Here is a 16,402-nt window from a genome sequence, read left to right on the forward strand (position 1 = left end):
AAAGCAGAAGTTATCACTTCCATATAAAGAAGTGAATGTGCATAACACAAGATGTAGTGTAGGATAGTTATATTGCCTTAAAGAGTTCTGCTAAGTACACTTAGTTTCCAATTTTAGGGAAGAGTCTATTCTAATATAGAAAGCTTCTGCCAAAACTTAGCAACTGCAGAATAACTTTAAAATACATCCAGTTCTACATCCTCCTGCATATTTCTAATCACATCCAATAGACAAAAAAATTATATGCCCTCTAAACAAACAAAAAAAATTACATGTTTTGTTAAACAAGTAAAGAGTGTTAGAATAGAATTTTCACACCCAAGAGCTGATTACTAAATGTTCACCTGTTTACCAGTGGAAAATATTAAGAAATTCATATTAAGTAATGGCAACAAGATGATAACACATATCAGTGCTGTGTGTTCTGAAAGGTACTCAGTTTTAGTTATCATCAATTGCTACCATCTATCATACCTCATTCTATGCAAGATACCTCACCAGCTACCAATCCATAAACAATAATGCTTCACATACTTCATAGAGTAGCTTAAAACACATCATGGTATGAAATAATTTGTATTACATAGTAATTTAATCCCTGGCCACAGGGTTAATGTTGGACAAAGTCTGGAAACTTTTTCCAATTTGAATTACATACATTAACTTTGTCACACACCACAGCACTAATGCATGTATTACATCAGACATGCTCTAATTTAAAATCAAAACAAAAAAGTTGTTGCAAAAATACATGTCACCAATGTGGAACACATTCAAGATTGTATAAAAAGTACTGAACTGATATCCCAAAACAGGTATATTTAAGCAGTACATAAGGAAAGATTAGTTTTAATATGAAACATTCATTTAAGTCACATACAACATGATAAGAAGCAAGACTTCCTTTTTTAGAAATGTTACACCAATACTTCTACTGACAGGCAATGTTTATTTATAAAATGTAAGGGATATATTTAATGCAGATGTGTTACTGTATTAAGTTGGAATAAAGACAAATGTTAAAAAGGTGCTACATTTTAACACCACTGATTTTGTAAAAATCTCAAACCATAAAAGCATTTTACTTGCAAATATCACAGGCCCCAAACTGCAAACACTTTAAAACATTCTTGACTGTGTGCATGCAGTTTCACTGACTTCATTAATTCTCACATGCTTGAAATTAAGCCTGAAAAATGTGATTACAAAACCGGTTCTTAGATTAAAAACTTCAGAGGTCACAAAGTATAATCTTCTTTGAGCAGCCCCCAAAATTATATATTTGTTTTAAGTAGAGCGAACTTCATTACTTTTCTCTAGCTTCTTACATCTGAAGATCTCAAATAATAACTAGGCCTCTAAAGAACCTTTGGAAGTAAGCATCAGTCCCATTTTCTTTCTGAAGAGACAGGCACAAACAGTTAACGTGCTAGTTTCAAGGTGTAGAAGGAATGAGGAAAACAGGAAGAAACAGGATTTTTGCTACCTGCCCTCTAGTCTGTATCCAGCACTGTCACTTACGTGCTACCTCCTTTAAAATTGGTCACTAGCAAAAAAGTATTAAGGACAGCAGAATCTAATTTATACCTGTTTATTTCAGCCTGGGGAGGAAAAAAATATTTGGGAGCAATATAAGGCTGCATTTCTGATCATGACCAGAAACTATTTAAAAAGGACACAGGCATTTCCCAGAAAAATGTTAAGGTTTGCAAGATTTACAAAATATTTGCAATATTTTTGGTGTGCAGCACCAGTACAGTCTAAACCACCAGTAATGAACGAAGCACATGAGAGTTCAATACAAATTGCTTCATGTACTACAAAAAACCTCACCTATTCTAGTCAACCCTCCCGCCCTCCCTCCCACCCATCATTCTAGAACTAACTTCTAGTGCTAATCAGCTGACATTTTTCCTAGTACCTTACTAATTAAACATGATTGCTGTTTTTCCTGTGCATACTTGAACTACTACTTATTCAACACATGCAGAGAAAACCAAAATATAACTGCTCTCTAGAGAAAGAGTTCAAGTATGCCAAGAGCATATCGGCAGGGCAAGCATATTGGCTGGATGACTTCTGGTGATCCTTGTCAGTCCTGTCTCTCAGATCAGTGTGCTAACAAGTGTGGGGTTGGTTGTTCATTTGTTTTTATTTGCTATCATTGGCATTTGCTAACGCCTTGAACTTACAGGTTAATAAATGCAGAAAATTTACTGGGTTACAAACCAAATTTAATACCAGTTTAGAAAAATGTAAAAGAAATTGTTAGAGTAAGTTTCACAAATACACAATTTAAGGCCTTATAAAATTATATTCCAGTTGATTTTAAGTACTTAAGAACACTATGTTTAATGTCCCAACAACAGCTAATCTAGAAAATAGTTGCCTAACTTCATGTTGGGTTGAGGAAAAGATTAAGAAATTCATGGCTATTTTAAATACAATGTCTGCTCCAAAATGTTAAAACATGAATTGGACTTCAGAGAACAAATGCCCCAAAATCCTCTCATAAGAGGCATGGGGTGTGGGAGTGGGAAAGATAACAATATCATCACTGGAGTCTTGCTTGAATTTTCACTGAGCAAAATTTTTATTTCATTTACATTATTGTAGGTGTGAACCAGCTCCATTATGTTCACAGTGCTAATTGTTGCAGAGATTAAACTGATTCCCAGAGGAACAAATCTATCTAAACAAGGTTTGGTTTAATTACTACCTCAGATACCAAAAGCAAATTCAAACAGTCTGTCAGTCATTAGGAAAACTACTGAAGAATAAATCTCTTTAACAGAGGTTGTTGCTAGTTTGGCTTTTTGTTGGTGGTTTTAAAATCACACCTCTAAAAAACACAAGATTAAATCTAGTTTATGTACTAAATTAAAGGAACCAGTGATGAAAACAGAAGCTCTGGATCTATCTTACACTTTATATCCCCATACAGGAAAATTTTAAAGATATGAAATATGTCACTTACACTTTAGACATTATTTTCTTTTTCCTGATGAGAGGCAAGCCAAAAACAAACAAACAACAACAAAACAAAAAAAAAAACAAAACAAAACAAAAAAACAAAAAAAAGAAACCAAAACAAAAGGTAGGGTAATACTGCACTTATACAGCAAAACTTTTCACTTTTGAAATAAAACAAGTTGTGTAGATTTGCACAGTATCTTCCAGGAACGTACACAGTAGAGCCCATTTAAAATCAAACACAACAGTGAACTATCAAACAGGCCTTACTTTCACTCATTAGCATGGCTTACCATAAAAACTACCTCTTTATTAGATTACTGTATTCTCTATAATCTACTATATCACTCATCATCACAGATCTGAAAAATTTATCACATTAAAAGTCATTACCATGACTAGTACCTGTAAGCTTGACATATGATTTAATTGCTGTTTATAGACTGCTTCCAGCACAGTGGTACATATTCCAAGCAGAATCTGTTATCACAGTGCCTCCTTTTATTAATTCAAATAATTTCTCTCAAAATAAACTTTTTCAATTGCACATGCAACTTCATCACACTGCTAAGGCTGAAGTGTTCAAGGCTGGATGCTTCCCAACATTCAAAAAAGAAGGGGAGTTATTTTTAAGATCAAGAATAAGATCAAATCACCCTTATTAAAATAGAATTTCTTAGCATCACATATGAAGCTCTAGTGCCATTCATATTTGTTAGTAGGATATCAGGTTTATCAAAGGAGATAAAGTTCTGACTACTTAGTTCTGATGTGAACTAAACTCACCTGATATGACAGCTGTATTTTCTTTCTTCACCTTAGATTTCCCACCCCCTCTGGCTATAGGCAGTGGTGGGAATTTAGTTTCAAGACTTTGCTAGCCAAATTATCATGCAATTCAGAGCCTGTGCAGAGCACACTCCATTGCCTTGCTCCCTCCTTCATGCCAAGTGGACTGTGTAAGCTCAGGGTGACTGAGCAGGCTGGAGCTGACAGCCTTAGAAACTGGGCAGGATTTTCCGTGCACTATTTCATCCACAATTCTCAGGCAGCACTGAGGCAGGAGACTGGAACCATCAGTGAGAAAGAATGAGAGAAAGGTGCATGACTGCACAACCGTGTCAGATGCAAAGACTGTATCCCAAGGTATGTCCTCAAGATAAATGAATTAAGGTTACATGTGCAACCTTAGTTTTGGCATTCTCTAGATTTAAAGCAGTAGACTTCATAAACTCAATGTGTTCTTTTTCCAATTTAATCCTATTTCACAACAATTTCCAAATAATGCAAGACCTATAAAGAGCCTTCAGCAAGTAATTGCTGAGAAGTCAAGAGATTATTGCCTTTTCAAGGAAACAGAAATATGTAATAGTTAGTGGCTTTCATTATGTTACTAAGCATGAATTCATGATTTTCGAATAGCACATTAATGCTTTGCTTCAAAAATAGGAAAAAGCATATACAAAATTCTCTGTATTTACCCTAAAATAACAACTATTAGTACTGCACATTCCTCCATGTCATCTCTACTATATTCAAAGAAAGGCTATCAAGAACATCAATAACAGACATTCACGCCAAAAGAAAAAAACAAAGCAATGAGTACTTGCAAATATAGTACCATTAAAACCAAGCACTAAATGCTAGCGTTAGTTAATACATTAATACACACTAGCAAATTAGGGCTATTCACACAGGCACATTTTTTCCTTCAATAATATTGTCAATGCTATCCTACTTCCGATCAATTGTCAGTTACAGTTTAATCAGAAACAAAAAAATATTCCATCTTGTAAAACATTTGCACACATAAAACTAAGAGTACAAAAGCTGAGATGGAAGTTTATGAATGAAAACAGATTAGGGAAAAAAAGATGACAGCAATCAAACACAACTGATTGTCTGCAGAAAGTGAAGTACCCAATTTGTAACCGAAATTTCATAGCAAGTATTTGCTCCACTAGCACCCATTCAGGCTGTCAGCCCTCTGTGTTCAGTGCAGGTGGTCCTGCAGTCTCTCTCGTGCGCATTAACTGCACATCCTTGTCTGCCATGCAAGTGTCACAGCCCCACACTGCCGATGCCTCTGCCGTGAGAAGGCCATAGGCTGACTCTGTCATGCCTGTACAGATCCGATGGAACCATTTTTGACAAGAGGCTTCACACAGGATGGCATCCTGGTCATCATTGACTTCATGTGTACAGATTCCACATGGGTAGACGGGTTCAGAGGACGAGTGTCCATGCCGACTGGGATGGAGGGGCGTTTTGCTGCTCTTTTCAGAGTTGCATCCTTCAGCAGTACCTCGAGGCTGGCGGGACTTGCTCTGAGTCCCATTTGAGTGGCCAGCATTGGTGTTATCAGCACTGTTAGAATGGCTGTTATCCTGATTTACCACATTGTTTCGAGTAACATTTTTCAGTTCACTGTTACCTTGACTCACAACGTCCTCTGTCCTATGATGATGCTGATGAGCAGCAGTGTTCTGGCTGGATGCTTTGCTTGCACCTTGACTAAAGTCTTGCTTTTGTGCTGATGATTTTGTCTGGTTGTACGTGTTTGGTGGAGGAACAAAAGAATGGTTTGATTCTAGCTGAGAATTTGGAAAATTTGGATTGTTTCCAGGACCAAAGTTAGTTGGCACATCAGGGTGAGGTATCTGACCTGAATGGCCGAAGTTCTCCCCAGGATTTGGCCTGAAATGTTGAGCAGGCATATTGACATTTTGATTCATCTGACCACTGCTATATGGTGGTTGATTCCCAAAACCTGGATTATCATGCGGACCAAAGCTGAAAGAGTGGGGTCGACTAAAACCCATGCCAACAGGGTTTTGGGGAAGAGGATGTGGCTGATTTCTGAGGGAGTAAGAACCACCATATGGTGAGGACACTCTGGGCAGCATGTGAGGTGGCATTCTGAAAGTGCTATAGCCTCCAAAGCCAGGATAACCAGGATTACTAAAATATGGATTTCCTGAAGGAAGTGGTTTATAAGACACAGTATTATAGTTGTCATCAAATGGATTTGCAGCTACAAGGTGGTCAGAACTTGGGTTCGGTGGTGGAGCATATTCAGATGGAGGAGGAAATGATGACCCCTATAAACATTTTAAATACAACACTTTAATTAGTTTTAGTATTTCCCTGCAAGACACACCAACCACAAAGGCTCTGGATTAGCAATATAACTGCTGAAAGAACTGTTCAGCTGTTGTGTAAAATTCATCCACTGTACCCCTGCCAGGCTGTCTGAAATTTCAGTACAGAGGCAGGAGAAGAGCTTGGGCTCCAAATAATGTGGTGATTTATAGTAGTCTCAGTGTTTGAAAAAGTTTGCAGTTCAAAATACTACTTGATATGTGATTTCTATTTCATAATTTTTTACAAAAGACAAGGAACAATACAGAAATTCAACTGTCACAAACACATACACAAAATATTTCCAAATGTTGAAGAGCAGATTTGAACCATTTCCTTAATTTCATTTTGGGTTCATGTTACTGAATATACATCTCTTAAGACACCCCACTTCTATGAGGATATACAAACCTAATGGCATTATAACCCTAAAAAAGGCATTTAGAATATAGGAGTCAGCAGACTGATATTTTCTATAGTCTGTAGACTATTCCATGCTGTACATTTCTGTACATTCAGTGTACAGAGCATTCAGTGATTGTGGGCAGTCTGCAAAGCATAGTCAGTAGGTATGAAACACGAGGATTATGTTCTGGTTACAGAGCATAATCAAGTGTTCAATGGAGGCCAGAGTCTGTTTAAATGTCACCAGTGCAGTCATACAATTCAAATTCATTCTAGACTAGCCTGTAGGGAACATCTGCTGGGTTCACCCTCACACTAACTGTGGTCACAGAAAGCACTTCCTCCTAAGCACTAATAAACTGAGACTGAAAATTCATTTTTTTTAAAAAATTGCTGCAGTGCAAAGTTAAACCTCATCAGAAGGAACACAAGCTAATCTGCATGTCCTCTATAGTTATTACCACCAGAACACAAAGAAACTCCACCAAGAAAGAGGTGTGAAACCTTGCAAAGTAACTGAATATTTCTCAGAGAAGGTTTCAGCATGACTACTTTAAAACAAAACAAAAATGAAGAAAACAGATCCACATCTCAATGGACTCTGCATAGGCCTAACAGAAGGTGATTGTTTCACCTACATAAATAAAGGTACTGGCCACTGGGCAGTACCAAATTAACATACATTCACTCAAAGCTGACTGAACACACAAAGGAAAACTCAGCACTGTAGATATCCAATTGCTTGAGATATTTTGTATTGAGGCTTTCTTTTCTGGAAAGAAAAACTGCCTAGAAATGTCACATTGCAGCAATTCACTGGAAAGGAGCTTGTACCTGCCTTAGCTTTTGCTTGAAAATCACCTGGGGAGTATGCCAAGAGTTTGGTGAAAGCATTAACAAACTGCACTGATGCATTAGCCCACAAACCTACACATACAGGAATGAAAGTAAGGAGAGAAGTAGTCTCATGGCAACTACTCCTGCTGTACAGATTTCTACCAATGGCTACAAAGTCATTAAAACAAGTCTGTCACAGAATCAAATCCCTGTGGTAAAAATACAAGTTGTTGCAGTCTCACTGTGCTCCTTTCTTTACATGTCTTTGGCAACTTACACGGATTAAAAAAACTTCATCACAAAAAACTAGTATTTAGGAAGATTACAGCTTCAAAGTAAAACTGAAATATTTGGTATGTAGCTGCTATTTGTGACAACAAACTGATATTCTGAACAATGAGATAGTCATACCAGCAAACAACATTTGAGTGCACTGTTTATTAAGATTCAAAAGAAGCAAAGGGAATTTACCTGTGTATTTGCTTTGCGCTTTTTCTTATCAGGGCTTCCAAGCTGAACTCCTGGTCCTCCTAACCCATCCAATCCACTGTCACCACCTACAAGATGTTAATGCAACAGTGCATTAATTTTCTTGCAGACTGTATTGTAAGTTTGCCTGTAACTACCATAGCCTCAGATATCTGTTACAAATACTGAACTTGCATTGACTCTGGTGCCTTATGTTGCAAGTGCTAAAGGAGCACACATCTGGAGGGAAGCTAACATCCCTCCTACACCTCTGTCTACTACCGCTTTGACGTCCCCCTCATGCTCATTCTTATTGAAATAAACATTTCTGTTTATTTTTTTTTATCTGTCACTTGGTTCTTAACATCTTCACGTCACCAGTTAGAAGTAATTCTTGTTTGCACAAATCATAAAACTTTCAAAAGAACTGCAAAAAGCCAAAGTCTAAGACTCACATCTTATTTAACTCACATAGACACAGCATTTATCAAACTCAGTGTAGCAATACACAACAGAGTGTTACAGTCCACGAGGAAGGAAAAGCAAACAGTAGTAGATCCATGAACAGAAACCACTGAAAACTTGCCATGTTGTTTAGACAAATCCCCAGTGTATCAAATCTAAATTTCACTAAATGCAAGACTGGATCAAACAAAAAGATACCTGCCAATAATAAGTGAACCAGCCTACCTCTGGAGAAACCTCACAGAATAATTGAGCAAGGCACAAAAGAAGTAAGGAATGTTCATTTCACTGGTTGCTCAATCAGACTTGACGCTGAGAAATACAAAGACATATCTGTACTTCACCTGGGATTTTTCACCTTTCACAACAGTGGGACAAGCTCTCAAATTTGTATAAATTGTGGCTTTCATTTTTAAAACCCTAGCCAGAGACGAAAAATAAATCTAGCACACTCATTATTATCCCAGTCAGTCAGTCTTCTTGGGGCTCAAGTGAAATTGCCACAATATTGGAATGCAAAGAAAACCCTGAGCTGAAGTATGAGAAGCATTTTCAGATGATAGAAGAGCAACACATGTTAAAGTACTAACATCATTATATTAAGAAACTATATTAATTCTTTTTTTCCTGGGCCCATTAAGATAATAGCTTATTTGCTATATATATTTGTTATATAAATATATAGCAACAGCACAGAACAGTAAGCAGGCAATCCATCCTAAAAATTTTACTGTTGTTTGTTTAAAATTGATATTCAGAATACGAGTCAAGCTTCATCAAGATGCAAGCATCCAGCTGAACACACAGGTCTTCATTACCAAAGACAACCTGGAGATAACTGTGAATTAACAACAGTATTATGCAAAGCAGCACAGCATATGACATTACACTGCTCTGTTAGACAAGTGCTCCCAGCAGACAGGTAAACCAGCTTTAGGACTATTCAGCAATGTAACACTAAATTTCTTCTCACATGGAAGCAGCAGTCCTACTGTACCCAGACCAAAATATCTAAGTTATTTTAAATACTCCTGATCCAAGGAGGCCTGACAAATCTTCACTCCTAGCACTTCCTTTCTCCCTGCCTCCTTTTTTTTTTTTTTTGAGGTTTCAGGGAATTCACCAGTCCTACTTCAAGTTAGAAACCAATTCTGCCTGTTTTAATAAGTTCCTTTTGGCTCTAGCTGTCACTATTGAAATTTGATTTTATTTTTCATTACATATAAGGAAGATACATGGATATCCCAGATCAACACCTAACAAATTTTAAGTCTGAATTTAAAGTCAAGGGCATGATGTCACAACCAAGTTCTCAAAATAAGCTCATACTTGCACATAGAATATTGTGGTCTAAGATACCATCAGAGAAAGGAATTACTCTTTAAAAAGAGACCTTTTTTGTCTTGATTTAGAATATAAAACCCTGGATATACTCGTGTGCTATGAAGCATTACCACTGCATTACCTGTGGATACTAAATGATTACAGCATAAAGTTTTACATAAAGAATGATGGCAAATTTCCCCTAAATTTCAACCCTATAAATCCTCTTCTTTATAATCTATTTTCTCAAAACTGTTCCTGCACTTTCTATGGGCTTCTTCTCCAGCATTCCTACAAGCTTCTACTAAATTTAGTGTAAGATTGCACTGTGAACACTAATCCTTACGACTGCATAAATCACACTTCTATCCATGTCCCTGTACTCTTAAAGCATAAATGATGTTAACCAGATAGCAAAATACTCCAAATATCCAAATTTAATAAATTCAACAGCAAGCAGCACAGACATCAGTAAATTTGTGATCAAGTAGAATACTGAGGGTCATACGCAAGTGCTGGTTTACAGTAGCTGAATTTTAAAATTTTATAAAACTACATATAAATTCCCTCTCTGGGATATCATTCTTCATAAGCATAAACATATGAACATTAGAATTCTAGTGACAAGTCTCATCAATTTCTACCTGAATTACTTGCATCAGCAAAGCCATTCACATGCCTCGGTTTACAGAAGGGAGTCCTGTGTCTGCAAAGGCACAAAGCTTTTGTATTTTCAATTTTCACTGTGTGAGGCCAATGTTTAATTCAGCCCTAAGAATTTATATTTTCCCTGTGGGTTCTATAATGATTTAATTTATACATGAAAGGAAACAGAATGTTAGTCCTTGCATACCTCCAAAAAAAAGTGAATAAGGCTCACTTTTCATGAAGCCAAAATAAACTTTCCACAAAGTCACTTTTAGTACCTACAACACAGACTTTCATTAAAGGTGTACCAAGCATTTTGGAATGCTGCACTAATGAAAAATTATTCATTGTCCGAGACTAATTTTTCAGGCAAAAATATAATCCTTTTGACTGGGACATCATCTATCTCATGGATCTAAAGATATAAATACATATCTGATAACTATTCCCCTATTAAACTACAGATAAAATTAATTTCAGACATTCACACTTGGGCAAAGGAGAAGAGATAAGCCTCATATTCTTTTTTACTTCATGCATACCTAAGATGGACATTTTCAGTGTTAGTTAGGAGAATTGCAAGTTGTAGCTTTGTTTACACATTAAGGGATTTTAACTTTGCATGTAATTTATGCCATACTTAACATATCATACTGCACATACAGTATGGAATATTTTCATATTCACTAACAAATCTCTGTCTAGGTTTTTAAAGGATGGATGCCAGAGTCTTTTTGAACAGTGCTTTATCTCAGTAAGAACATTTTCCCAAGAAACGTAAATGACTGAATAAACTTTTCATTATAGACAGAAAACTAAAAATAGTCTAATTTCAACCAGATTTGGTGAGCCTATTCTGTGGCCCTGAGACTGTAAACAATTTTGATATTAAGCTGTAATCGGGTGGAACTTGGTGGGTAACTCTGGCATGTGAAACCATATATGCTTAAATATTTGCAGAATCAGGGCTTGAGACTGGAGGAGCCTAATGAATCCCAGTCCCCTTTGTAACACTGCTGTGTGTTTTCATTCTCCCACTTTCAAGCTTGCAATCCTGCTGTTAATATAACAGTTTTAGAAAAGCAAACTGTAAATCAATGACAATATGCACCGTGGAATCCACACCTTTTCCCACTTATCCAAGCAGAAAAACAGCTTAAAACATCAAGAACAATAGAATTCCAGGGTCAAAACTGGAAGCAAGAAAATGAGAAGAACTAAATTGCAAATCTTATAATTTTGCCATGATTTTCACTCAACTCACATCCTGCTATCTTTTATTATTTCATTCGGAAAGGCATGTCTGTGCCTAAGGACTATCAGGACTCAACTATCTCTACGCAGGCTGATATGCCACTGCCATTAAAGTCAGCTGCACTGCCGAAATCAGAGGAGACCCTGCATTTTTGCCCTTCTCACTACACCTCTCAAAGAAACACATACTCAAACCTCACCAGAGCCATACACCAGTGCTATTAGTAAAGAATAATATTATGATATTTTTTCTTTTCCCCCCGAAAAGGGAGAGAAAAACCCCAACTAGACTAAGCACAGGAGCCAAGACTGGGAGCAGAAGAGCGAACACTCAAGTGTAATTTATGGGCTCTGCATCAGCACGAACTCGGACATGTGGCATTGCCGCCGTATTCCCTTGCACCAGCAGTATGCTCGCTGCATACTAATGTGCTGCACATCCCCAGACACACAAGAGACAGGACCGCACGCCGCCCTCCCCCGCGGGGCACACCTGCGCGCACAGCCAGCCCCGGGGCTGCTTTTCAAGGCCCGCAGGCTGCGGGAGCCCGCGGGGCCCGGCCGGGCCCCACCGACCCAACTTCGAGCGGCCCCCGCACCGCCGGCCCCGCCGCAGCCGCAGGGAGGGACCGCGGCGGGGGCGGCCCGGCCCGCGCTGCGCCGCGCGGCGAGAGGAGCCCGGCGGGCAGCGGCGGTGCGCGCATCCCGCGCCTCGGCCAGCGCTCCGCACGGGAGCCAGGCCCCAGCGGCGGCCGCCCCCGGGCCCGGCCCAGCCCCCGCCGTACCTCGGGATCTTTTCAGCGCGATGGGGCCCTTCTCCGGTTCCGCGGACTTTACAGACAGCAGCGCATGGCCCCCGGGGCGGCAAGAATCGGGGCTCTTTGATGCTGCTGCCGCCGCCGCCGCCGGCCCGCACCCCGCCCCCTCCGCCCCCGCCTCCTCCGCCGCCGCCCCCGCCCCCTGCTGCCGTAGCCGCCGCCGCCCCAGCAGCGGAGCTACGAGACTTTGCAAAGTTTGGGAGCGGGAGGGCTCCGCTGCAGCCCGCGGCGGGGGCCAGGCCCGGCGGGGTCCGGCGAGCGGAGCGCCGCTGCCCTGAGGCCGCCCGGGGGTCCGCGGAGCGCCGAGCCGCGCCGGGCACGGCCCCCGCAGGCTGCGGGCGCCCGCCTCGCCCGCCCCCGCCCCCGGGGCTGCCGGGCCCCGCGCTGCGCCCCCGCGGGTCACGGCGCCGCTCAGCGCGCCGAGCCCCCGCTGCCCGCCGGCTCCCGGGCGCGCAGGGGCGGCAGCGCCCGCGGGGCGCTCCGCGGGGCTCCCCCTGCTCCCGCCATGAGCGCGGCGGGACTGACGGCCCCGGCCGCGCCGCCGCTCGGAACAAAGGCGCCGCGCTGGGGCGGCTCCGCCGGCGCCACCACCCTCAGCTCGGCCACCGCTGGGGCTCTGTCCGGCCGCGGGACAGCCGCGGGGCGGGCCGGGGCCGGCAGTGCCCCGTGAGCGCGGGGGCTGCGGCAGGAGCGGGGCAGGGGCCACCCCGGCCGCCGCGAAGGGAGGCGCTGGCCGGGACCGGGTCTGGGCCGTGCCGCGGGGCCGTCAGTGGTTCCACGGTGCGGCACGTCCCTCACGGCTCCGTCCCGCCGCCCGGCTGCGGCTCCCGTTCTCCCAGCCCACGCGGGCGGGGGTCTGGAGCGCTGGAGCATCGCGCTCCTGTGGCTCCCGGGCAGGCGGGGCACCTTCCGCAGGAAGGGGCTCCCTCACACAGGTGTCACCCACCGGCCGGGTCTCTGGCCTCGGGGTACCGCACAAACCACTGAGCCCAGCCGGTGCCCTTCGCAGCGTCAGTAAACCCTGCAGAACCCTCGCAAACCCACGGGGACAGATAAATCGCTGCCCGTATCGGTGTGGTTTTGTGCGAACACATTCTGTCTCAGTTTCCCTTCTTCTGAAGTGACTGCGTTTTAGAGGTGTTATATACAGAGTTCTTGATCTACATAAAAATTGTTAATCAGCTGCATTAAAAGTACCGTTTGAATAAAGATTTATTCTCCCTATAAGGATAAAAAATGCCCAGCTGTACAGTATGGGGTTTGCTCATATGTCTGATGTCAAAATACTTGGCAATGCTATTTCTTTATGTACCTTCTTGTTAGATGGACAGTTGATACTTTTCCAGTATTTTGAACACTTTTTCTGAGGGGAAAAAGTTACATTCATGTAAAGGTTAAGATATTGGTATGGCTACTACTTGGTTTGACATGTAAAATGCAAAAGTAAAGTGGAAGAAGCAATTTATGTTAATTTCTGTCCTTCCCTAGAGATCATTTTTATTTGTCCACAATCTCTTACTTTGCGGGGATCCCAGATGCACGTACCTCGAAGTACAGCACACCGCCAGTATCCTCAGGGGATGTGCTGCTTGATTTTGTGTGATCTTACTGAAGAGAAGTAGAGCCTGTTATTAGCAAGGTGGGTGTGAGCTTGTCTATATTTGGAGGAAGATGTGCCTTATCTGTGAAGAGATTTGCATTTTCTGTGGCAGAGCCTGCTGCAGGCCCAGCTGATTCTCCCAGGGCTGCCTGAGCTTTGTGCACGGCTGCCGTGTAATGGCATGTAGACTGTAATTATGGACGCGCAGATTGATGTCACTGAGTCTATAAAGATTCCTACAGAGAGATTGTCTGCATCAGAAATGTGAGCTGGGAATTCAGATTTAACCCAGTGCTCTAGTTGCAAAAAATTATGTCTGTTTTGTTGTTCATCCAAATTCAGCTTTTAACTGGCTCAGGTCTTTTGTGAACAGTCTGTGAGAATCCTGTTGGACTCACTTGTAAACTCTCATTGGAAATAGCTGATGGGGTGTCTGAAAGGAACTAATTCGCTGGCTCAGGTGCCTGCTACACCAGCATTCCAAATACTTCCCAAAAATCTACAGGAGTTCTCATTATGACACGCTCTTCACCACCTGATAAGCCTCACTGCTCATTGGTTGTCCTTAAAATTACTCCAACATTTCTTCCTCTCAAAAGCTGGCATTAATTAAGAAGGCTCAGGGGTAGCTAGTTACCAACCTTCCAACACCTAGGTGGAAGTTACCAAGAAAAGAGAGACAAAGCTCTTCACAGGAGAGTGTAACAGAAAAATTAGACCCGTAATTTGAAATGAGCTTCCAATGGGGCAAAACTCACAATAGCCAAATTCAGCATTGGACTTGCCTTGTGCAAGAGCTAAAGTCAAGACCTCCAAAGTCCTTTTGAATTGTAATGATGCTGTCATTCTGAAATAATGTTCTTCTTTTCAACAATAACCAACCACACAGAAAGCTCTTCCTCCCTGCCAGAGTACTCTGTTGTGAACGAACACTGTTGTTCGGTATAACCAATCCTGACTGTGAAAAGGGTGGTGTTGGTGAGATAACAGTAACTTCAACCATGTGAAGACCTTCAACCATTCATCAGACCTAAAAATGTTATTAAGTACAGAGAAGCTGATTTGATAACTTTTAGTTTCTTTTTCATCCAAATTCAGGTTAAAAAGAAGTTTACTAAAAAAGTGTTTTTGTGCAAAATACAGGAAGGCAGAGGAAATTTTTTACTAATTGTTTTCATAGCATGTGAACATTCAATATTGTCTACCATTTCAGGAGACAAATATCAATTAGATTTGGATCCATGACAGATTTTTATAGCATTTTTTTTATGTTTCACTGCATATCTCAGGAGCAGGGAGTAGCAGAGAATAGAAGCCCATTTTGACAACATATGAATGTATGCAGAAGTGCTGGTGGAAAACATATAAACACCTTAGAGAAATTTACTGATGTTTAAGGAATTCAGAAAAGAAAAAATTAAAATATTTTGTTCTGTTTGATTTTATGGAGGCCAAGATATTATCTCAGAGGAACAAAATTAGGAAATGAAAAGGTGTTACATCAGAAGAAAAAAAGCTAGAAACTGGCTAAATTGTGTAAACTGTGCCACTTCCAGCACCAGGGGAAAATCCAGATGTTTTTCTATCATGTAAGTGATGTATTTTTGAAAGTACAGAAAATTCTCAAATACACACAGAGCTTTTTTCTGATTTACCAGCTCATTGCAGCTGGTAAATTTATTTATTTACCAGCTCATTTCCTACACAGAGAGAAATCAAGCCCTGTGCAATGGACATGGAGCTGGGAGACCAGCAGCTTCTGTAGAAGGGCAGTGCCAGGGTACTGCAGCAGGCAGCACCAGGGCGGGTTTCCTGGCATATGGACACACAAATTGAGCAGCCAGTAGTCTCTCCCACATGGATAGGAAGTGTTGAGCTGGGAAAAAGGGACACATTTAAGGAAATTGGGATTGCAATGGTCTTAGCTTGTGATAGTATTCCAGCATCAGTAGATTTGGTTCCCCCACTCATTATGAGGGAAAAAGTACAATAATTAATTATTCTAAAAAGCCTCTTTTCATGTTATACAAATTTAAGTGCTAATTCTAAAACTTTGTAAGTGTTTCACAGCACCACTGTGATAGACAGGATTGTTTATCAAGGCTGGAGGGAGTTTCTGTCAGACCTGAGACAACACTAAAAATCTGGGTTTGTTATTCTGCTGGAGTTACACCCCTGCTCCAGACTCATTTGTTCTCCACACCTCCCTTCGTTGGTAGAAAAACTGAAGACATGCATGTTTGTAAGTTACACTTAGATGTGCTTTTTATGCTTTGTTAGCCTGGCTGGTTATGCAGCTGATACTACTTTGGGAAAATGTATAAAGCAGGTCCCTTCTGGATCTGTGGGATGCAGAGCATCTCTGCCAACCTGTGGGGTTGTAGCTGGAACTGCAACAGTTCGAGCATGAGTCATTGAAGCCATTTCAGTGCAAACTGCTCTGCCTGCTGGTGAATGCTACATCTGTTCT

General features: G+C 41.3%; 1 protein-coding gene across 1 annotated transcript; it reads right to left on the reverse strand.

Annotated features, from left to right (window-relative positions):
- Positions 1–2,569: 2,569 nt before the first annotated feature.
- Positions 2,570–14,953, reverse strand: PYGO1 (pygopus family PHD finger 1). Its single transcript, XM_005521475.3, has 5 exons — positions 14,718–14,953; positions 13,131–13,492; positions 12,300–13,061; positions 7,828–7,913; positions 2,570–6,074 (listed from the first exon to the last, which is right to left on the reverse strand). The coding sequence occupies exons 1-5, from the start codon at positions 14,951–14,953 to the stop codon at positions 4,953–4,955; spliced, it is 2,568 nt and encodes an 855-aa protein (XP_005521532.2). The 3' UTR covers positions 2,570–4,952.
- Positions 14,954–16,402: the final 1,449 nt, after the last annotated feature.

The sequence above is a fragment of the Pseudopodoces humilis genome, chromosome 16 (assembly GCF_049639895.1).
Source record: "Pseudopodoces humilis isolate 2021_Gansu_Grassland_sample_001 chromosome 16, ASM4963989v1, whole genome shotgun sequence".
Classification (NCBI taxonomy): Eukaryota; Metazoa; Chordata; class Aves; order Passeriformes; family Paridae; genus Pseudopodoces; species Pseudopodoces humilis.

Coding starts and splice junctions, on each gene's coding strand:
- PYGO1 (XM_005521475.3), bottom strand. CDS start 14,953: ATGGTTGAAGGTCTTCACATGGTTGAAGTTACTGTTATCTCACCAACA. Junction 13,493..14,717: donor GACTTTAGCTCTTGCACAAG/GCAAGTCCAATG, acceptor ATTTTTATGTAG/ATCAAGAACTCTGTATATAA. Junction 13,062..13,130: donor CCGGGCGGCGGGACGGAGCC/GTGAGGGACGTG, acceptor GGTCCCGGCCAG/CGCCTCCCTTCGCGGCGGCC.